We start from the raw sequence: 22355 nt of genomic DNA, 5'->3' as shown, positions 1-22355 counted from the left end.
GATGTTCTAATCTTTGGGTTTGTTTCTTTGCCGTTTGCGTCAATGTTGTTGTTCTTGGATGATAGCGGGAAAATGGGAAAATAAAAGACGGTTCGTCCTGTTATACTTCGAGTCTTCTTCAGGCTTTAAGGTCGAATCAAATCCACGCCATTAGTCGTATAAATTTATACGTCAGAGAGAGCTTTTGTCTCCTTTGTTACGATCTGTCAGTTTTTCTATTTCGCGAAATGGAAATGAAAACTAAAATTGAGATATTTTTCCTGTTTTAAGTGGTTTCTCATATTTTTTGGACCAAAATGTTTAAAAGTGTGTTTGGAATCGATTGACATTAACAAAATAATAAAATAGAAAAAAATATTTTCACAGAATTTGTTAATGCCAATCGATTCCAAACACACTTTAAAACATTTTGGTCCAAAAAAAAAATGAAAACCACCTAAAACATCAAAGATATCTCAATTTTAGATTTCATTTCCATACTAAATCGCAAAATAGAAAAACTGACAGATCGTAACAAAGGAGAAAAAAGCTTTCTCTGACGTATAAATTTATACGACTAATGGCGTGGACTACGAAAATTCGCCTAAACAACTTCAAGCCGTTTTAATAACAACCATTCAACAACCTACAGAAAATGTAACTTTTTCTTGGAAAATGGAAAAACGACCCACTCAATAATATTAATAATTAATTTGCGAAAAATTATGTAAACTAGAAGATTTGCTGATGGGAATATTTCACGGTCTTAGGAAATGCAATACTGGTTATTTTCCTTAATGACCGGCAGCTGTAAAAATTCTATAGATCAGATCATTTTCAAGGACGTTTGAAATGCCATCAACGCAATAACGGTAGGAAATGCGGTCCACGTTGAAACAAATCTCATACAAGTGAATGAATGAACGAAACTAAGCTACAGCTGAATTTTTTTATAAAAATAATTTTGACAGTTCAAAACACATTGCAGTACTCAAAAAATGTAAGTAATTTTTTATTCGGAGGGGGCAAATATTTGAAAGTTAGCTCCTCCTAAAAAAATTCTCGTACATTTTTTCAATGAAAGTAGAGAACAGGTATGGTCGATTGGCGAATTCGTCTTAAACGCACTCACATTTTATGCCAAAATAATATGAAAATGAGTGAAAATAATTTTGACAGTTCAAAACACATTGCAGTACTCAAAAAATGTAAGTAATTTTTTATTCGGAGGGGGCAAATATTTGAAAGTTAGCTCCTCCTAAAAAAATTCTCGTACATTTTTTCAATGAAAGTAGAGAACAGGTATGGTCGATTGGCGAATTCGTCTTAAACGCACTCACATTTTATGCCAAAATAATATGAATTTAAGTACGAAAATCAAATTTTTATGTCCTCCGGGCGGACAATAGACCATAACTGGTTTACACTTTCATTGCATTTTTTGAGTACTGCAATATGTTTTGAACTGTCAAAATTATTTTTATAAACAAATTCAGCAGTAACGTTGAAGAATGCATTTGAAAAATAAGATTTTTTTTGTGGAAATTTGCCAGGCACTATAGAGACCTTCCAACAAAAATCTTATTTTTTTATGACAAGTCGCAGAACACAAGGCAGTTAACTTTGAGAAAGTAATGCAGATCGCCATTTTATTAATTTGATTTTGGTGAATTTCTTTGTAAGGAAAAGGGGCGTTACCGCGTATATTACAAAGAAATTCACCGAAATCAAATTTGTATGGGGTGGTGAGTTTTTAGTATGGAAAATGAGGGTTGTATCCCAAGCCGAAATTGTATCTTCTCGAAGATAAACAAATTATCCCACAGAAAGACAGATTAAAATTTGTAGGTCTGAGGGGCTTACTTTCAAAAAAAAATTCTTTCGGGATTAGATTTTAAATCTTTGCTAAAAATGGAAAAATTGTAATTCCTTCAGGGATTACAAACAGGTCTAAGCAATAATATTGGGGATTGAACGATGATACTGTTTTGCTAAGGATTGACCGTATATAAATACCGAAGGTAATTTAAGCCCTCAGCGGATCCCTACTTTCAGGTGAATTTATTTTTGCAGTGTTTCCATCGTCATCTTTTCTTGTGACTAATATTGTTACATTCAAAGTATGTAAGCACACTGCAAGGTAATACAAATGAGCAGTTGCGCAAGGATCCCTACTTTCAAGTGAATTTAGTTTCGTTATGTTCCACACATATTCGTCTGCGTCAAGTTGCAGCTAGTGGTAAGGTGAACTCGATTCCATACAAAATTAGCAGGTGCAAAACCACTAATCACAAGAATTTCAACGTGCAAAATTTGACAAGACCAAATTCACCTAAAAGTAAGGATCCCTGCATAACTGCGCATTTGCGTTAACTTCAGTGTTTATTTACTATGAGCGAGACGGACAGTTATTATTACGATTTCACCTTAGATGATCTTTTATTCGCCCAATTTCATATACACCAAAAATGTGTATCCCGCAACTCTCTACTTTCTTTCACAAACGAGAAAAGGAAATGTTCTATGTCAAAGATACGTAATTTAACCTACTCTCATTTCAAATATTATATCCATATTAAGGCTCATCTCATTCTGCATATTGATGACAACATAGCAGCATCGTATAACAAAATGAATATTTGAATGCGATAAATTTTCAACGAAATGAAGTCATTCTAATTAATGAGAAAGAAAATTAAATTTCCCAATTACCTAAATCCAATGAATCGCACGTCTCTGTATCAGTTGCCGTTACATTTGTCACCAATGTTGATGCCGATTCGGTGGAAGTGTTAATTGTAGCTTCAGAATTAGATGTTGTTGATGAACCCATAACAACGACCTATGGTAAGTGAGTAAAAGTTCTTATGTAAAAAGCGAATGAGAAAATTTGTGTTGAACGACAGAGAGTGTGAGAGAGTGAGTCGAAATTAAATTAGCTGGTACACACTTAACGTTTGTGTGTTTTTATAAAATCATATGCGAACGTAGTATATTATCAGTGTAATGATGCAATATGTGTTTCTGAGAAAATGTATTTTAAATTAGAACGTGAACGCGGGTATGTGGAACACGGTGTGTTTTTGTCAGTTTTTTTTCGGAAGTAATTCAATTTTCTTCAGAAAAGAAACTTTCACTCTTAAGTGAGGTGTCACCGTAATGTTTTTCGCTTTAATCTCATCAACTCACATCAAAAGAGTTTCGTAGAATTTTCTGTTTTTTCTTTTCTTCGTATTCTTCTTATGCAAAAAAGACACAAACCTTTGGTACTGTTGGTCCTTTGGCTCTAGCACTACGCGCACTTTTAAAATACAAACGGCGTAATGCTGACGATGATGAATGGGCCACATTTTCCGTATCGGAACTGCTTGAATTGCCTGGACTCGTCGGACGAATCATTGCCATTGCAACAACCGCTGGATTTGTTACGGAAGATGTGGCTGTTGCTATGGATACTTGTGCATGAGTTACGGATACAGTCATTGCGTTGTGCGTGGAAACTGGATTTAAAAAAGAAGATTAAAATCGGCCATCAAAACCAGATGTTGCGATTTTAATACACAAGATGATGCTCAATCTAGCCATTCATAATATTTACTTTGGCTGAGAAATTATACCAACCGCCGAATATAATGGCAAAATTATGCAGCTCGTAAGACCTGTGACTTGCATCTTACCTTTTGTTTTTCGGGGGGTTGACGGTGGTGCAGGTGTTGGTAAAGGTGATATTGACTTATCACTCAGATGATACGTTCGTATATCCGAGATGACGGTCTGAAATTAAAAGAAAAAACATTTGTTATGGAAATGTTTAGGCTTTCGCTAGATTTTAATTTTCGGAGTTTATCGTTAATACAGCACATTCTACAACTACGCGAGCTACGTCTATTACGGAATGCTTCAGCTAAATGTCTTAAAATATAAATTTATCGCAGATGGTGATCGCAACACAAATGGGTATAGTGACTTTAAAGACGCAAGTTTTTACTTGACAAAGCAGCACATTCAAAAATATAGATTTTTCGTATTTCCTGTCATTTACTTCGATTCTATCTACCCTAACCAAGGTAAATATAGTGTCGAGGTAATGCCATTCAACGCGCGGCCTAGCACATGAGTTCGATGCCAATGACATCTTTTTTGAAAATGGTTGACTACGATTTGCTTGTATTTCACACAAATATTTTCGCTATCTCACAACAGATGGCCCGACTTTCTATTCCATTTTTTGCTTTCAACGAAGGATGAGATGGCGTTTGTATTGAATTTTCGTGCAACCGCACATCTGATTCGGTTATATATGGCATTAACACCTTGACCCTAACATTCCCTTAGTTGGAAACTTTGATTCACTCTGATATAACTTCACTCTGGTAAAATATCCATGAAATGTCATAGCAGTGAAGTTGGTTCACAAAAAATAGATGGCAAATGTAAGACGAATGTACTAGAAATGTAATAGAATTGAACATAAATCTATTACGTTCTAGCTTTAGTTTCCAATAAGCATTAAGGCAACTTTAGGTATTTCCTGCCATTCGCTTCGGTTTCATCTACTCCAACACTACTTAAATTAGATTGTCTCTTTTGGAAACGGCTTTATCTTCCAGTTGGAAAGTATAATTTTAATAATATGATTTGGGTGGAAATGCCCGATACAAGGGTTTCTTATTTTCTATGTTTCTGCTGATATGTGACATAAAAGCGATAAAAAATTCGATTCGTCCTTTTCCTTAGCAACAGATAGTTTTCCTTCACCTCTTTTACATTGTTTGTTCGATGGAAATCATTTTTCGACTGTACTTTTCCAATGTTCGAACCAGCTTTCACATTCGATTACAGAATAAAATGATTCGATTCATTAACCATGACGATTAATCAATCGATTGAACTAATTAAATTACTTGTTCTACCTTCCGAGCCCGATCCACTCACTTATCAATTTGTTAATTTCGTTCTTCGTTATCAAATGAAATGAGATTCTCGATAAAATTTTGAAAAGTTTTGCTTCGTTTCTATGTTTTCTGTTCTAACTGAAGAGAAATCTTAGTTGTTCCATTTGAATTAGCGTGCAAGTTGGTTGGATCTGATTTTAATTGAAAGTTTTATTTTGTTGGTGAAGGAATACCTATCTCAAGTGATATGAATGTCGTACCATTTGTCGCACAATATTATTTGGCGTGGTTGTTCGTTTTGTTTGTCGTTACTCGACATTCTCAAGGTATAGACAATGATAATTTCGTAAATTGAATTTCAGATCATTTGCTTAAAGCCTGAGCAAGGAAATGTTGTTGTTCGAAAAACATGTTAAAATTAACCGTTAATCCTATCCCACAAAAACCTCAAAGAGGAAAAGGTGACGCTAGTGTAGTAAAAATTAAACTTCCAAAACGTTTGATATCGGTTTTGGTGACGCATTCTGCGCCTCAACGTAATCAATTTTTACCAAGAAAATTTTAACAAGAAAATATGTCAACGAGAAGTTTACCGATGAGATTTTACAACGAAAGCTTTACAAAAAATGCGTCACAAGTGGCAGACGCTGAGGAAACCCCTCATACGACAATAATCATCTGCCACTTTGTGACGCATTTTTTTGTGTAAAGCTTTCGTTGTAAAATCTCATCGGTAAACTTCTCGTTGACATATTTTCTTGTTAAAATTTTCTTGGTAAAAATTGATTACGTTGAGGCGCAGAATGCGTCACCAAAACCGATATCAAATGTTTTGGAAGTTTAATTTTTACTACACTAGCGTCACCTTTTCCTCTTTGAGGTTTTTGTGGGATATCAATTGTTTTGGAAGTTTTGGGTAATACATAGAGTTAAGCAAGCTCTACAAGTGACAATTTATCCCAAGTCTACATACCGTACAATTACAGTGGGCTTTTTTTGGTTCGGAACATTTTGAGACATTTTCGAATTTTAACAGTCATCGATGTTCCCAGTCAATTAAGTTGTTTCCACTTATGATATTTTGCGCCAAGTTATCAAACACTGGAAATCACTTAATGCACTGGGTGCGTCGATGGACATTAAAACTCTGATAAATGATCTAAAATTGTGTTTTCTTAAGTTGAACATGCAGTATCGCCGAAAATATTTCAAAAATATGAAATTTCAAGATAACCGCCGTATTCTTGAAATGTCGATAAAAGTTCACCTTCAACGAAACTGTACAAGTGACACTTTATCCCAACTCTCTACATGCCGTATAGCCGGAAATATCTCAAAAATACGAAATTTCAAGATGGCCGCCATTTTCTTGAAATATCGAAAAAAAAGTTTTCCACCAACGAAACTGTACAAGCGACACTTTATCCTAACTCTCTACATGCCGTACAGCAGGAAATATCTCAAAAATACGAAATTTCAAGATGGCCGCCATTTTCTGGAAATATCAATAAAAGATTTACACCGACGAAACTGTACAAGCGACACTTCATCCCAACTCTCTACATGCCGTACAGCAGGAAATATCTCAAAAATACGAAATTTCAAGATGGCCGCCATTTTCTGGAAATATCGATAAAAGTTTTCCACCAACGAAACTGTACAAGTGACACTTTGTCCCAACTATCTACATGCCGTATAGCCGAAAATATCTAAAAAATACGAAATTTCAAGATGGCCGCTATTTTCTTGAAATGCCGGAAAAAGTTATCCGTCAACGAAACTCTATGATTATCAATTTACTGCAACTGTGTATGTGCCATATAGGCCTAAATACAATAAATACAAAAAAATCAAAGAATTTCTAAGATGGCTGCTTTCCATCATTTTGTTGGACATTCTAACCCTGGATTTACATAGCAATGTAAAAGTGACAGATGCAAAAATTTTCAAATACGGCAACCCGAAATTTCATTCATAAAATGAAAATAATGAATGAAATTTCGGGTTGCCGTATTTGAAAATTTGTGCATCTGTCACTTTTACATTGCTATGTAAATCCAGGGTAACCCTAAAACAAATTCCGCATTGAAACCTGAAACCTGAAATTCGAAAATGATCCAAAAATTTTGCGAACAAACAAATTTTTCAAATTCATAATTTCGCGCACATTTTATATGAAGCACGGCAACAGAGATCTACTACACAATCATTATAATAGAAATGTAGCTGTCATATTTTTGTCAAATGAATGAAATAATGGTTTTCATATAAGTGTGTTTTTTGGAAATGTGCATGAAAATGTTTTAATTAAATTTACAGAAATTAAGTAAAAAACTTCAATAAAATTTATTGATTTGCCGATGAAAAAGTGTTAAGATTGAATTAATATAAGTTTTAGCAAAAGTGCGAGCGCAGTTTTCGCAAACAGATGTAGTGGTTCGATACGTATATCAAACCCACATGAAACATTTCTATTAACTCGAATATGGAGAATGTGCTGAAAATGTGTGAAGATGCTTCATTTCAAGTGGCTTTCAAGTGGTGTTTTCTCCGGATGTAGACCACCGTTTTTAATGATCTATAGCTCGTTGAACTCGTATTGACAAGCACTTTCGTTTGAACATAATTTTTTTTGATTTGGTTCAGTATGGAAAAGTTAAAATGTTCGCCTATATATAGGTTCCTTAGTCTCCCGTTGGTTGTTTTCTTTTCTTTTTTAGGGGAGTAGAACTAGCGTCACGAACCTCCGCTATCGCTTCGGTTCATGATGCTGTTAGGGCTGTTAGTTAAGTGTTTGTTTGTGTACAAACAGGGTGTCCCAACACCCTGTCTATTCTAAACACTTTGAGTATATAAACACTGAAGGTAATGCAAATCAGAGGATCCAACGCGCTCCAAAAACAGGAAAAGGAACATATTTTGTTAACTGCCATTTGGCCTCATATTTTTTATGTAACATCCGTAACGCAGAGGATTATACCAACTTAAAAAACTGAAATTATCCACTGTAATGTCAAAATATTTATAATTGGTACCCCTGTCAGTATCAGTAAATGGGTTGCTTCATGTAATGTGTAGTATGTGATAGTTATGGCTGATGGCTGGTGTTTTCGCACGGAAATAATTATTCTTTTGACTAGAATTGTGTTAATTGGTGGCGATTTTGACATTACAGTAGATAAAGTCTTGTTGCTGACTTCCTGACACGTTAGAAAATGGGGTTGTCTTGCGCACACGATGTGTTGCCAAACTCGCTTCGCTTGTATCAGCAATCTCACACCTTGTCCGCAAAACAACCTTATTTACTAACTAGTTACCAAAATTACTACCGGAAAGCTGTTATATGAGGATTTTGGACTACTGCACTTTGCAGGTCCCTTATTTAAATTCTGTTATTTTGCCTGTTCTTGGACTGCGATGGTGGATCATAAAAAAAACGGAGCTGGGTGAATTTTAGTGCGGCGTTTTATTTCATTGGGTGTAGCGCTTGCGATTTGCCAAATGTTTCATTAGGCTACATTGACGATGATCAATTAGTTAAACACATATAACATGCGAAAACCATGGTCCCTGCCTAATTAATGTGCCACGGTTATCCTATCAAAACGATAATTGTTTTTATGTTTTCCATTTTCTACGGTAAAATTTCAGCGCTACGATGTTATACGTGTAGCTATGTACCAACAACTGGTAGCCGTGCTTGCATTGAGAATCCGGATAAAGTTGAGGGACAAAAGTTTACCAACTGTAACAAAAAGTTTTGCACCATTCTGCGCCAAGAACTCGTTGTAAGTATAAATATGTGTTTCTATGTTACGATGTTCCTATAGATGTTCCGAAGTGTCTTCATTTTATTGTATGAAATAGATGTTGATGAAGGTATAATCCGATATATTGATCGTGTGTTTATAAAATGTTACAACATTTTTAACAGATTAGGGTGAATGATTGAACTTTGCTACATTTCGCAAAAAATTCTTTTTCTCAGAACTTTAAAGAGCTTGGAAGTATTTCGGTAATGGCAATAATTGAGAAGCCTTTTCGCTATCGTTAAGAAACGTTGGCAGCATTGAAGATATATATAAACAGTGAAGATAATGTGAATGAACATTCCCAAGTATAGAATGAACCACTGCAGAGTAAAACAAACCAGGAGCGGTTCATTTTCGAAACGTCAAATAAGGGACCTAATAGAGTGTGTTGTGATGAAAGAGAAGAAGATATTTTGACAAGTACCCCAAGGCAAGTTAAAATAAACTGGTCTTCTGTCCTCTCACTCTCAACGGACCACATTGAAAGAGAAGCAAATACTTTGACAAGTACCCCAAGGCAAGTTATAATAACTAGTCTTCGGGTTTCTCGTTCTGATCGTATCAGTCTAGATGAAAATGAACTCAAATGAACACTGACATAAATTGAAAAATTTGGTTCGCAAAAAATTAACGGACTAGATTATTCAGGTCCCTAGTCAAATCAGCGCTCCCGCCTGATTAACTTTACTCTGTCGTGAACAAACCGATACCCATTTTTTGGTGAATTCATTTTGAAATGAGTATGTCTCCAGTCTCCACGGAAATACCATAAAAATTGTAAGCGAGAAGTGAAGTATGTTGCCATAGTATGGCAATGCCATACTCGAAAATAGGATCCATTGTATGGACTTACACTGAACTCTTTGATTAATAGGCCTCGATGATTTACCCTATTATCACCACGCATTAAGATACAATACTGACATTGACATTAAAACATTGTACTCTGTCAAAAAGTAATTAATTAAATTACTTGTAACGACAACAAAGAAGAGGAACCTACAGCTCAATCCATAATAATTGTGTTAGTTAATTTGGTTGTTGGGTTAAACTTTATTCATTTGATTTTCGTGTAGAGTTTGATTTGACATTGGCTTCGTTTCATTTTGTGTACTGGCTGTTGCTGGAATTATTTGATTGGAGTTAGCCACTGTAATGTAAGCGCTCTATATTTTTGAGAACCAACTTCGTCGGACGATATTTGTTATTCAATCAATCTTATTTCTTTGTATTCTAATTGAGGTTACTTGATTCTTTCACCACCTTAATAAAAGTAGTTTGTTGGCTAGAGAGAGTACTGATATAATTAAATTAATATAGATTTCTACCAAGACAAAATTTGTCCAACTGGTACTGTTTCATAGTGAGTGACTGAATGTGTTGAATTTGAATAATCGTAGACGATGTAAAAGTTTCGCTGTTTGTGCTACTTTTGAACGAATTAAAGATAATTCAATTTCCGAATGCATCAACTTTTGATTCCACAGAAGAAATTGGATTCATGGATGCAAGCTTTTATGCTAATAATTTTTAGCCAACGATTTTCCCACTTATCTGCATGTTTAATTAGTTTAGTATAGTCGTGTGTATATACGACGACGGAATACATCCGTTAATAATTTAATACGCGTACAGAATCATATTTCGTGTTTAAAATTTCAAACTGGTACTGGTACATACTAAATAAACATCGTTCTTTTCAGCAGTTCTTACTTCGGTAATTAAATTTTGCATAGTTAATTAAGTTTTAGCACAACATCCAGTTGTGCAGCAACAACAACACCTATATGTTAATTTGTTTGTATCAACAACAAACTTGATTAGACTCGGAGTGAGTTGTGAGGCGCTTATCTTTTATCTTGTCAGGTTAGTAATCACGCTGTAAAGGCTAGTACACAGTTCGTGGGTCAAAGCAAAATGTGTGAAAAATGAGCGTTTACATCAGGTTTACAACATGTCTGAAAACAATTTGACAGATAACTCATACACTTTATGTCAGACATTCATTTCGAACTGTGTGAAGGTTGCAGTCTTAACTACTGAGCTGAGAAGCCATTGTAATATCGAACTGGAGCCGTGTGAATCACATCAAAGTATTATAGCTATACTCCACTGGGAACAAACGATGAACTTTACGTAAATCCTAGAACATTGAAAAAACCTGAAACAATGTTTCGTTTTGCGAAATAAGATAATGAAATGAAATGCTATGCTGAGGGTCAAACGTTTTATAAAATTTCATTAAATTATTTTTGTTCATTAAATATTCAGCAGGGTTAATTATGTCATAAGCCAAAGTTTTTTGCTATTTTCATATTTCAGCATTGCATAGATAAAATTGCATAATGTGATTAGGAAAGTGGAACTTCTACAAGAGTTTCTCTTGCAACGATTATAATAGGTCCCTTCAGACTGTCTCATTATGCAGATAAAGAATTAGTATTCGCATAGATTGCGTCATTTGATTTGTCCATACCACCACACAAAGAAATTAAACCATTTTCCAACAAAAGTTTTTCTTTATCTGTATTCAACTATTGTGGATAAGACGGCAGCCCTTAAAAATTAAAAACGATAATTAACTAGTAAAATTAGTACACCAACTGTCAATCTGGGCCCGATTCTCCTGCCATTCGTAACTTCACGAATTCCTAATTTGCTAGAGTTGTATCAACTTCTGTACAGTGACAGCTGTCAAGCTAAGAATTCTTTAATATGAGAGTCGATGCCCTGGGCGACGATTCTCGTAGCGTTCGTAACTTGACAGTCCGTATGGGATTTTATATACGTAACTGTCAAGCTACCAATATTTGGAGTTCCAAACGTATAAAAACCGATGGCCGTCAATTCTCGCGAATTTAAGAATTCATAGATTGACAATTGTCACCTTAAAAATTACGAATCGTATGCACTATTTTAAGTTTTCAGGTGGCAAGTTACGAATTTTTAAAATCACGAGATCCGGCACACTGGGCCGAGCAATTGAGAAGGATGTCACAAATTCATTTCACCCAATGTCACTGTACTCTATAGTACAAATAGTATTCTATTTGGCAGCTGTCAATACGATAACTCATGCTTGCAGTGCGTCGGTATAATTCATACAAGTCTTGAGAGACGAGTGAAACAATGATCCGTTATCATTTATGTTGACTTTTTTGGGTTTCCTTTTTTGTCCTTATTTTATGCACAAGCACATCAAAGTATAACTATATACCACCGCAACGTATCCATACTCGACATGTTCATGTAAATGTGTTCCGATTTTGTGTGTTTCTTTTCAGTTTTACTACATCAATCCATTCATAACATTTCCATATAAATTTTGCCATAATTTTACATTTAAATATTTATTATCTAAAAGACAAGCCAAGACAACATATATTATGTACCGTTACATATTGTAACGTACGAACGAGGGTAAAACATTATATCTTTTTCTTCTTTTTTTCAGACTCCGTCAGGATTTGTGAATTCATTTCTGCGAGGATGCGAAGATACACCCAGGGTAAATATTTGAAAATATTATTTGTCTAAACAATGTAACCGTTTCAAACGAGATAATCTTGCAATTTCATTTTGAATTTTGTTTACAATGCTCTGAATGTGATATTAGATTATTAAACAATTCTATATCGAATTTTTACGACCCGTACACCGAAGCAAATCTGTCTTTCGGAATAATGTTCCGGAGTAGTACCCGCTGCAGGTAATACAAGACGAAATGAGTAGAACTCACTATTTACTCCGACCAATTCTCACCATAAGTGCGCCAAAAATTTAAATATTTTCAACTGACAGTTGCACCAAATAACGCTGATGTCATATATAATAAATGTCACAAACTAAGCGTTAAAGTGACTTGCTATGCGATATGTTTTGAATATAGGTTTACATCAGGAGTTGTTCGTGTACGGTTCTGCGTACGTAACTCTTTTTGGATAAAAAAAAACTTTATGGTCTGTTGAATATTAGGGTGTGTCGATTTCAATTATTTTTTTTAGTCATTCCGGGCTCCGCCCTACCGCGATTCACCCTCGCACTAGCAATAATAATCAGCAAAAAAAATTTTTTTTCTAAGTCAATATAAGCTTGCACCGTCACTTTTTCAAAAATTTTCGAGCTACACGAGATAGCTGGATTATGGGTCCGAACCAAAAAAAATCTACAGATGCTTTTGCAAAGTTTTCACTCTGTACGGCATCTAGAGGGTCTACTAGAACATACAAAAATTAAAAAAAGTTAAAAAATGTTTTACCGTCATTTTGGTATAGCATCAAGTTTCACCGAGGTGGAATTTTGTAAGTGGAAAAGTCATCTCACCTGGGTGAATTTTTTTCAAGCTATTGTTGTGATAGCTCATTTTGTAGGTATTTCAATAGCGCATCCAGCAAACATACAGTTTAGATAGATAAATTTAAATATTTTTTGGTTTCGCTGTTGGAAGGCCCAAAAATTGGGCATTTCTTCGAGTATGGAGACAATTAACATTTTAAATACAGCAAGTAAATGAAAAATTTTGACAGAAATTCAAATATTATTCATGAATAACACATTTAAAAGCTGAAAATAGTAAGATTTCGTTTTTTAAGAGAAGCCAATTTGTTATGTTTTCGAAAATACCCAAAGAAATGCCCCATTTTTGGGCCTTCCAACAGTGAAACCAAAAAATATTTAAATTTACCTATCGAAATTGTACGTTTGCTGGATGCGCTATTGAAATACCTACAAAATGAGCTATCACAACAATAGCTTGAAAAAAATTCACCCAGGTGAGATGACTTTTCCACTTACAAAATTCCACCTCGGTGAAACTTGATGCTATACCAAAATGACGGTAAAACATTTTTTAACTTTTTTTAATTTTTGTATGTTCTAGTAGACCCTCTAGATGCCGTACAGAGTGAAAACTTTGCAAAAGCATCTGTAGATTTTTTTTGGTTCGGACCCATAATCCAGCTATCTCGTGTAGCTCGAAAATTTTTGAAAAAGTGACGGTGCAAGCTTATATTGACTTAGAAAAAAAAAATTTTGCTGATTATTATTGCTAGTGCGAGGGTGAATCGCGGTAGGGCGGAACCTGGAATGACTAAAAAAAATAATTGAAATCGACACACCCTATTGAATATGGAGGAAAAAGAACTTGATTTGGTTCGATTGAAAAATTAGTTATTGTTTACCATTTCATACATTGTGACATAACCACACTTTCTTTGACAGTCGGGTTTACATTGTTTCGATATTTTCATAATTTACGATACCCTCGATCTTACCGTACCGCAGCAACGCCATATGTCACAGACTTCATTATGTATACCAGAGAAATGATAATAGATGGCGTTGCTGCCGTCCTAGGGACCATCTGTTATCATTTCTCTGACCTAAACCGATCGACAGTTTTTAGTTTGCTTAAAGTATCTATTGACCGGACCTAATATTTTTTCTTCATTTTCATAGAATGACCTTGTAAGCGATCCAACGTTTAAGACGTTTTACCGTTCGTGCAATACTGATTTATGCAACGATGGTAAGAAAAAATTGTAAAATTTATGCTCGCACTGAACATCACAACAATGAACGTCAACACATTGTACATTCATTGCATTACAAACACGACAGAGTAAAGTTAACCAGGCAGGAGCCCTAATTTGAATAGAGACCTGAATAATCTAGTAGCCCTATATTTTTTGCGAATAAAATTCTTCAATTTATGTCAGTGTTCATTTGAGTTCATTTTCATCGAGTGTATTAGGTCCCTTATTTGACGTTTCGAAAATGAACCGCTCCTGCCTGGTTTATTTTGCTCTGCCGTGATTACAAAAGATTGGCATGGCTTAGTACAGAAATTCAGAATCATTAACCTGTTGCAGGCGGCAAGCATATGACCAATATTATTATCTGGTCTATTGCGTCCCTCGATCAAAGCATTTTTAATCGGTTGATTTCAAATCTTGTACTTCAATTTTTTTAACGTGTATTTTACTATATAAGGGGACCATATTACCATCATTATTGTCAATATTTTGGTCGTCGTCATCGATAAAGCCGTATGTGACAGGTTAAATCTACTGATTCCAATTTTGGTGTCACCCTAGTCAGCCCTATTACGTATCTAAAGTTCCACTTTTAACTCAAAAATTTTCGGCACAGGTGACGGCATAAAGGCATCAGGATCTGGTATAATATCCGACGGATATTTCGGTGCAAACTTATTGGTACCCGGAATAAACGGAAGCCAACGCATTCATCAATTCAACATACAAAATGCATTTTTAATGCTACTCTTGTGTGCCGTCATGTTACTAGTTACATCAATACACTATACATGAGTGTTTGAAGGAAGCTATGCAATTTATTTTATTTATGGAATGTAATGTTCATTGATGGCTCTGTTGAATTTTGTCTTTTGAGGCCCATTAAATATTTACAATGACAATTAATTTGCTGCCGTAAACTTGGTTGATGTTTGAACGAACAGAGCAAATACATAAATGGAATTGGCAATTTACAGGGACGTGGTTTGAAATTCCTTAACTGATCCAAATTGAATTAAACAGATGCACAACTAGGGAACAAATCTGTAATCTGTTTTTGTGGCTTCTATTTACTATAGATCATCTTCAGGTTACGGTACTTTCAGCCGTAACCTCTCTTTATCTTCGTTAAATGATTCATTTACTCATTCATTTGTAAGTTTTTAGCCCCGTACGAAGTACGAAGGGACTTATAGGATTACGATGCCGTGTGTAATTGATGGAATTCGAAGCAGACGGTAAGGGCAAAGTGTTTGCCTATGTTCATAGATAACGAATCCGCAATAAAAAATTTGTCTGTCCGTCTGTCCTTCTGTCCGTCTGTCCGTCTGTCCGTCTGTCCGTCTGTCCGTCTGTCACGTCGATATCTTGAGTAAATCAAATCCGATTTCAAAAATTTTTTTTTCCCTGAAAGGTAGTTGAAATAGTGAGGCTAAGTTCGAAGATGGGCGATTTTGGGTCGACCCCTCCAGAGCTGGGTCCCATAAGTGCTTTAACGTTTTCCAAAGATTACTCTGGCCATTTAAAGGCTACACTTGTAAGTGATACATCAAATGAAAGGTATTTACAATACCTATCCACAAAAAAAAGTTTATGGAAATTGGATGACCGACTCGTGAGTTAGACCCCTTGGTGTGAAACAGGCACAGGGCGGCAAGCCGTTTTTGCTTGTAGGTTAGTCAAATTTAAACGGATTTTGATGAATTTTGCTTTATTAGATAGGTATTGACCGTACCAATCAGGGAAAAAGAAGTTTATGAAATTCGGTTTACCGGAGCGTGAGCTAGGTCTCTTGGAGTGATGTTATATGTGGCTACTCGGCCGTACAGTGAAGGTGGTGTTTTTTGTTAATATCTCGAGTAAAATTTAACCGAATTTCATGATTTTTTTTTTGTTTGAAAGGTACTAACGAATGTAAAGCAGCCGTTGTACTTTCCACCTCCTAACAAAATGGCCGTCGGCCGCCATTTTGGATTTTTGTAAAATCAATATAAATAGGTGAAAATGATAATTCCAAAATCACTGATCAGTGGGAAGTGTAGTTTGTGTTACTTTTGTAAGGAACGTCGTACGGGGCTTCGTAATTGCGCTATGCGCAATTTTTAACACGTACACATTGCATAAGAATTTTACGACGTTTACGGGCGCAATAGGCTTACGGTAAGAGTAGGGCGACGGACGAAGTAGGGTCACGTGCGCAATAGATGTACGGGTTTGTACGGGGCTCAGTCGCAGCAAACGCTCCGACTGTTCTGATGGCTCGTTTTTTTCAACTTATGGATGGCATTTCTCAACGTCTTTAAAGATGATCATTGCACAGCATTGCTTCTAGCATAAACACTGAATTGACAAATGTCAAATTTAGTGATAAAAGAGCTACCTCTTGGGACTGTTTGTATTGTATAGATCATCTTCAAGATACGGTACTTTTAGGCGCAGCCTTACTTAAGTTTCGGTAAATGTTTCGTTCATTCATTCATTTGTATGAGAGATTTTTTTTAACGAGGATGGCATTTCAAACGGTTTTGAATATGATCTATGCTTAAACTCATACAACGAAAACGAGTCATCTATCTGTACAAAAGAAACGCAGTGCCTGCTGTGATTTCATCAGCCTCCGAATATTTTCTATGTTCACGCTAGTAGCAGTGCTATGTCTATTGCCTTTTATAGCACCTACACTAACACACAACGGTGCTTTCTTGTTTGTACGTAAGAAAAGTAATTTTTAAAGAACCCTGTTATCTTAAATATTATTGTGAATAACACATTCGAATTCGAATCAGCTGAGCCAAAAATCATATGGTACCAACGAAATGTAAACAATTCCGTCAACAAGCATAACATTTTATACATAGTTGTGTGGAATGTAATCGGAATCAGGTTTTTTTTTCATATTTCGAAAACGAGTCAAAAAAATTTAGAAAATGTTGTCATTACGACAAAAACTTAAATTGTGTGGCTTTGCTATCGGTATTTTCGGTTGTTTTGCGATTTTCGGTCTGTTACAAGAACAAATTTTCCGTGGTCGATATGGTGATGAGATTGGACCCGATGGCAAAGTGGGTGAACGATATACCATGCCGATTACATTCGGGGCCGTTCAGTGCGTATTTTTTGTTTTGTTTGCAAAAGGTTTGCTGAAGACGTGACACATTCTAAGTCGTTGATAGACTGAAACGATATAAAATCACTTTTAGCATTAACATTTACCCATGACCATCCGAAGAATGAAACTAGTCAGGGATTCTATGCATTGACCGGAATCTTTTACGTGCTGGGAAAAGTGACGTCGCATATGAGCTTGCAGTGGGTGCCGTATCCAACACAAATTGTTGGCAAATGTAAGACAAGGAAAATGATAAATATATTGAGTGGTCGGATGTTTCGAAATTGTCAGGACAAAAATCCCAACGATCCGGTTGTAGTATCGCTCATTTTTATCTTTCGTATAAGTCACCAAACTAGTACTTGAGAATGTTGATAGTATCTTCGCAATAGGCGATTTTTATTACTCTCTTAATGCAATCTCACCTGATTCGGCGCTCAAAGAACTAGATATTACTGAGGCATTACATACATCGTACGAAATTGTTGAGAGCAAAAAGAAAAATTGAAAATGTGAACTCTAGTGATTAATTAGTTAATGAACGCCATGCATGCAATCTGGTGCTAGCAAATTGAGTCGTATACCCCCGACTATATATAGTGCTGACGATATTATGAATGCATAAGTATAATGCTGCATAAAACGGTGTCGCATAAATATTTGAACCCAATCGAAGTGTATAGAGTAAATGCCGATACGAACAACAAACCTTAGTTACAAAAGTAGGAAGGGTATAGTGAAACTTTGAACATTCTCACAGTTAGAGATAACATACGAACTGAGAAGTAGAACAAAGCGAAATAAAAACAGAAAGAATTTTTCTGTTCGGTTCAACACTGACTTGTCCTATTCATATGTTTCATCAACGCAATTCAAGCATGAGTGGTACTTTAAATAGAGTACTGAAACGGGACAGTGTATCAAACAAAGTTTTGCAAAAAATCTGTAAATATTTTTCATACTAAATAGTACTCTATTTGGCAGCTGTCACTCGAAGCACCTTTGTTTGAAGTGCGTTGATCAATGTCAAAAATATTATCCATTTGTTTCATTTAAATGGGACAAATTATGAAAAGGGCTTCTGGTGTTATGATTTCACTTATAGGTATTTTCGGTTTAATCAACAATTCAAGTAGCAATATTGCCATCGTGCCATGTTATGTCAAATATTTGCGTTAGTAGGAGTTGCGGTAAATATGAACATTAAATATGAAAAATTAAACTGCATTTGGTAGCCAACGTTAGTATACAATGAAATGCTTAGTTTTCTTCATTCAAAGGTACTTGAAACATTCACAACTTCCTAAATCACCCTGTCAAAAGGCAAGGTTTCAGTGCACATCTCGACAAATTTCAGTAATATAACAATTACAGATGTATGCAATAAAGACGTGTTTCACCTCCTGTTACATTTCCAATATTTTGGTCTCTGAAAATATTTAAAAAATTTTTTTCTGTGAATGTAACATTTCCCGCAACTCCAACGGTCAATTTATTTCGACAAATCTATCTCCAACTGTTTTAGAACATGTTGCTTAGTCATAACGGTGTTAACTGGTCGGTAATTAGATATACCAAATACCATAGTCGATCGAATTTGGTACCGATTAAACCGATGTTGTTGCCCTTGCTTGTCGTAGTGGGACTACCAAATGTAAATTCTTTTAATTCACTGATATATCAACAATATTGCCATGCATTCGACATAGTCAATCGACAAACAAACAGGTATAATGTTATCAGAGCCGGTTCGATCGTTCGTTTTGAATTTAAACGAAAAAATATTGCCATTACGACAAACAATCAAATTCTGTGGCTACGCGATCGGAATTTTCGGATGTTTTGCGATTTTCGGTCTGTTACAAGAACAACTTTTCCGTGGTCGATATGGTGATGAGATTGAAGCTGATGGCAAAGTGGGCGAACGATACACCATGCCAATTACATTCGGAGCCGTTCAATGTGTTTTTTCGGCTTTGTTTGCAAAAGGTTTGTCCGCCGAGACGATGGAATTCAGCGTCGTTCATAAGGTATGTCATGTTTTAGTGGATTTGATTTTTTTTTCTCACGTCAAATCTTTGTTCACTATACCTAAACGTTAGCTGTCCCAACATTTTATGTGAGGATCGTTTTTGGGTGACATACCTTACGAATGTCCGCTTAAATAACTTTGGTTGACTGAAGTGATACAATCTTTACAGCGTTAACTTTCACCCATAACCATCCGAAGAATGAAACTAGTCAGTGGTTCTATCTGATGGTTGGACTGCTCACAACGGTGGGAAGTGTGACAACAGTCATGAGCCTACAGTGGATACCATATTTAACACAGCTTGTTGGCAAATGTAAGAAATTCAATGAAAATAACAAGAAAAAGGAAAATGACAAGAGCAGCCGCACATTCGAGATACGAGCAGCTGCTTATCGAAAAGAAAGTAATTTCAGCTAGAGGGATTCTAGTGCTGTTTTATTGCGCAGAATACAACCGAATTTCGTACGATGTAGATGTAGAACGGCTTTCCTAGATAGATTTTTGAGCGTCACGTCTCTTCAAATTCAAAGATAACACTGTTTGAGTATCAAGTGACTTCGCTACATTCTGTAGGTCATTTCATTTTACTTTTTAGTTAAGAAAACAGGGAAGTTCTATGAGAACATTATTTCCATCGTAAAACAAATAATTGTCGCACTCGACAATCAGACATTATAATAAAACATTTGACAAAGAATTTCAAAAATTTTCAGCTTGCAAACCGATTCCAGTAATGATTCTGGGTGTGCTGATCGGACGGAAGAGGTACTCGTGTCGGAAGGTGATATTTGTCTTAACAATTGTCATGGGTGTGATGCTATTCATTTTCAAAGACGAATACACAGAAAAGGACGGTGAAAATCCCCTACTGGGAAACATATTGATAGCAATTAGTCTGTTGATGGATGGCCTGTGTGGAGCTACAGAGGATCGCATGAGATCGGTGAATAAGCCGGCGCCACTGAATTTCATGATGTACATGAATTTTTGGTCTTCGATTTTTTTGCTGACAGGAGTCGTGGTGTTCGGCGAAGGTCCAAAGGTGTACGCATTCGTTCTGAAGCATCCCGAAATTTTGAAGTTCTTCGGAATTGCCGTTGTTGTGGCATCATTTGGACAGATTTTCATTTCATCAATGATTTCTAACTTTGGTCCGTTGGCGCTGTCACTAACAACGACGACGCGAAAATTTTTTTCGGTCTGCCTGTCGGTAATAATATTTGGCAATCACCTAACATACAGACAATGGGGAGCGGCTAGTTTAATATTTGGAGCGCTTATTGTTGATGCGCTGATAAATAAACCGAAAAAGAATGACGATGCAGAGACACAAAATTCGCTTACAGAAATCACAGAAATAACGAAACCAGAAAGTGACAGAAACAAAAATGACGAAAAAGAACCGGAAATTCAAGGGATCTACATCAAGAAAGCCGAAGAATGAAGGACATTGTCGCTCGGATCAAATTTGTCTTTCACCATTTTATCTACGAAAATAATAAAAACTCTTAAAAAAACGAATTTTCAATGCGAGTCGATTTTAGATGATCTTCAGGATACGGTTCTTTCGAACGAAACCTCGTCCTAGTTTCGTTAAAACATTTCGTTCATTCATTTGAATAGATTTGTTCCAAGGTCATTTCGAAATGTCAAATTTCAAACACATCAGAAGGCAACTTAACCTTAACTTTCAAGTTGACGAAAATTTTAACGAAAAATTTACAAAGAAATTTGTTGACGTTTAGGCGGAAAACACACGTGCATTGATGGGATCGACAATTATGCTGCGTTTTCCATTGTAATTCTATATTCACCACAGGCTAAACAATGGAAAACGCAACATAAGTGTCGATCCCATCAACGCAGAATTAAGTTATGTTCATCTCTGTGGATGAAATCGTCGTCGTTCGTGTTGTCAAAGTTCGGGTTTACAGTTATTTGAAACAAACCTATAGGTCCTTTTTAACGTCGATGGCATTTCAAATTCTTTTGTTAAAAAACATCGAAACGTTTTTCTTACAAATTACGGCAGAATATGAAGTTCCCTACCCACATCTGCACAAAATGCAGATGCTTCCACAAAGTAATCGAACCTCACTCAACGCCAAGTGGCCATTCAAAAATTACGAATGCAAAAAATTACGAATGTCCCCCAACACGCTCCATCATTATGGTTTCCACCAACGCACTGCTCCTAGCATGAACACTACTTTGACAAATGTCCAATTTGGAGGCATTTGTGATGAGAGTTACCGCTTAAGAATGATTGTATTGTGTGTTTTAACTCATACAATGAAAGCAAATGCAGTGCCTACTGTGACTTCATCAGTCTCCAAACATTTCTTATGTTCATGCTAGGAGCAGTGCGTTGTTTCCACTCAACAAAAAAGTACTCCGTAAGAGAGGAACTGTCAAGTAAACAAAGCGAAAATTGAAAAATTCCAATTTTGTGTCTCACACGGAGTTCTTTTTTGGTAAGCGGAAATCAAGCCTTAATGAAGAAAATTTCGAAAATGTATGAAGCAAACGTAATTTGTGAATGGTCTCCGTCAATGTATTACAATTTGTTCCTGCCCGCTTTCCTAATACAAATAATGTGCAACTGCGTAAAAACCTTGAGGCGAGTATACACTGCTGGCCCGTAGCCAGGATGAATGGCCAGGGGGGGCAGTGCCCCAACGTAATATTTCGAAAAGTTATTGTGTTTTTAAAAGTAGTCTAATTTCGCCGAAGGCGAAAATTTTCACATTTCCACTTGCATGGAATTTATTTTCTTGACCCGAAGTTTCCATTTTTGAAAAGTTGTAGATATGGAGATTATCGCTTTTTGTTGGTGAATCGCACAAAGTAAAAATTATCTATTTAAATACAGTCATTTAGAAAGCAGTGCTACGACGCTGGTGGAAACAATGTTTTCTCCCCGGGATCGTGTGTTTCTTTTGCGTATTCTTTATTAAAATCGTGTTTTAACACAAAACTCTTACGCTTTCTAAA

At 35.8% G+C, this 22355-nt stretch overlaps 3 protein-coding genes across 5 annotated transcripts in view; 2 read left to right on the top strand and 1 right to left on the bottom strand.

Annotated features, from left to right (window-relative positions):
- The window catches only part of LOC119084935 (ras-related protein RSR1), a 147108-nt gene that overhangs the window by 73651 nt on the left and 51102 nt on the right, over positions 1-22355 (bottom strand). The window contains exons 3-5 of the mRNA XM_037195074.1: positions 3657-3753; positions 3241-3479; positions 2692-2821 (exon numbers count right to left, since the gene is read on the bottom strand). Coding sequence (XP_037050969.1) covers positions 2692-2821; positions 3241-3462 — 352 coding nt within the window. The 5' untranslated portion in view covers positions 3463-3479; positions 3657-3753. The remainder of the gene's footprint in view (positions 1-2691; positions 2822-3240; positions 3480-3656; positions 3754-22355) is intronic.
- LOC119084946 lies at positions 5003-15171 on the top strand. The gene is made up of 5 exons (XM_037195093.1): positions 5003-5200; positions 8526-8662; positions 12141-12194; positions 14144-14213; positions 14837-15171. Exons 1-5 carry the CDS (start codon positions 5122-5124, stop codon positions 15013-15015), a joined length of 519 nt encoding a protein of 172 aa, XP_037050988.1. The 5' UTR covers positions 5003-5121; the 3' UTR covers positions 15016-15171.
- On the top strand, positions 17009-20878 carry LOC119084940 (solute carrier family 35 member B1 homolog). Of its 3 annotated transcripts, none has more exons than XM_037195085.1 (3): positions 17009-17355; positions 17421-17564; positions 20075-20878. In XM_037195085.1, the coding sequence occupies exons 1-3, from the start codon at positions 17148-17150 to the stop codon at positions 20803-20805; spliced, it is 1083 nt and encodes a 360-aa protein (XP_037050980.1). In that variant the 5' UTR covers positions 17009-17147; the 3' UTR covers positions 20806-20878. The 3 variants fall into 3 exon arrangements, with proteins under 3 accessions (XP_037050980.1, XP_037050978.1, XP_037050981.1); XM_037195083.1 differs by lacking the exons at positions 17009-17355; positions 17421-17564 and adding exons at positions 18977-19318; positions 19531-19674; XM_037195086.1 differs by lacking the exons at positions 17009-17355; positions 17421-17564 and adding an exon at positions 18993-19318.

Source organism: Bradysia coprophila, unplaced genomic scaffold (assembly GCF_014529535.1).
Source record: "Bradysia coprophila strain Holo2 unplaced genomic scaffold, BU_Bcop_v1 contig_94, whole genome shotgun sequence".
NCBI lineage: Eukaryota > Metazoa > Arthropoda > Insecta > Diptera > Sciaridae > Bradysia > Bradysia coprophila.
Note: the sequence above shows the minus strand (reverse complement) of the source record. Positions and strands in the feature narration are given on the sequence as shown.

Bases quoted from the DNA above. Each gene is read 5' to 3' on its own strand.
- LOC119084940 (XM_037195083.1), top strand. From the start codon at position 19,063: ATGTTATCAGAGCCGGTTCGATCGTTCGTTTTGAATTTAAACGAAAAA. The intron at 19,319-19,530 runs GTTTGTCCGCCG...CAATCTTTACAG, and splicing joins TTCGGCTTTGTTTGCAAAAG to CGTTAACTTTCACCCATAAC. The intron at 19,675-20,074 runs GTAAGAAATTCA...AAAAATTTTCAG, and splicing joins AACACAGCTTGTTGGCAAAT to CTTGCAAACCGATTCCAGTA.
- LOC119084946 (XM_037195093.1), top strand. From the start codon at position 5,122: ATGAATGTCGTACCATTTGTCGCACAATATTATTTGGCGTGGTTGTTC. The intron at 8,663-12,140 runs GTAAGTATAAAT...TCTTTTTTTCAG, and splicing joins TTCTGCGCCAAGAACTCGTT to ACTCCGTCAGGATTTGTGAA. The intron at 14,214-14,836 runs GTAAGAAAAAAT...TTTTCGGCACAG, and splicing joins TACTGATTTATGCAACGATG to GTGACGGCATAAAGGCATCA.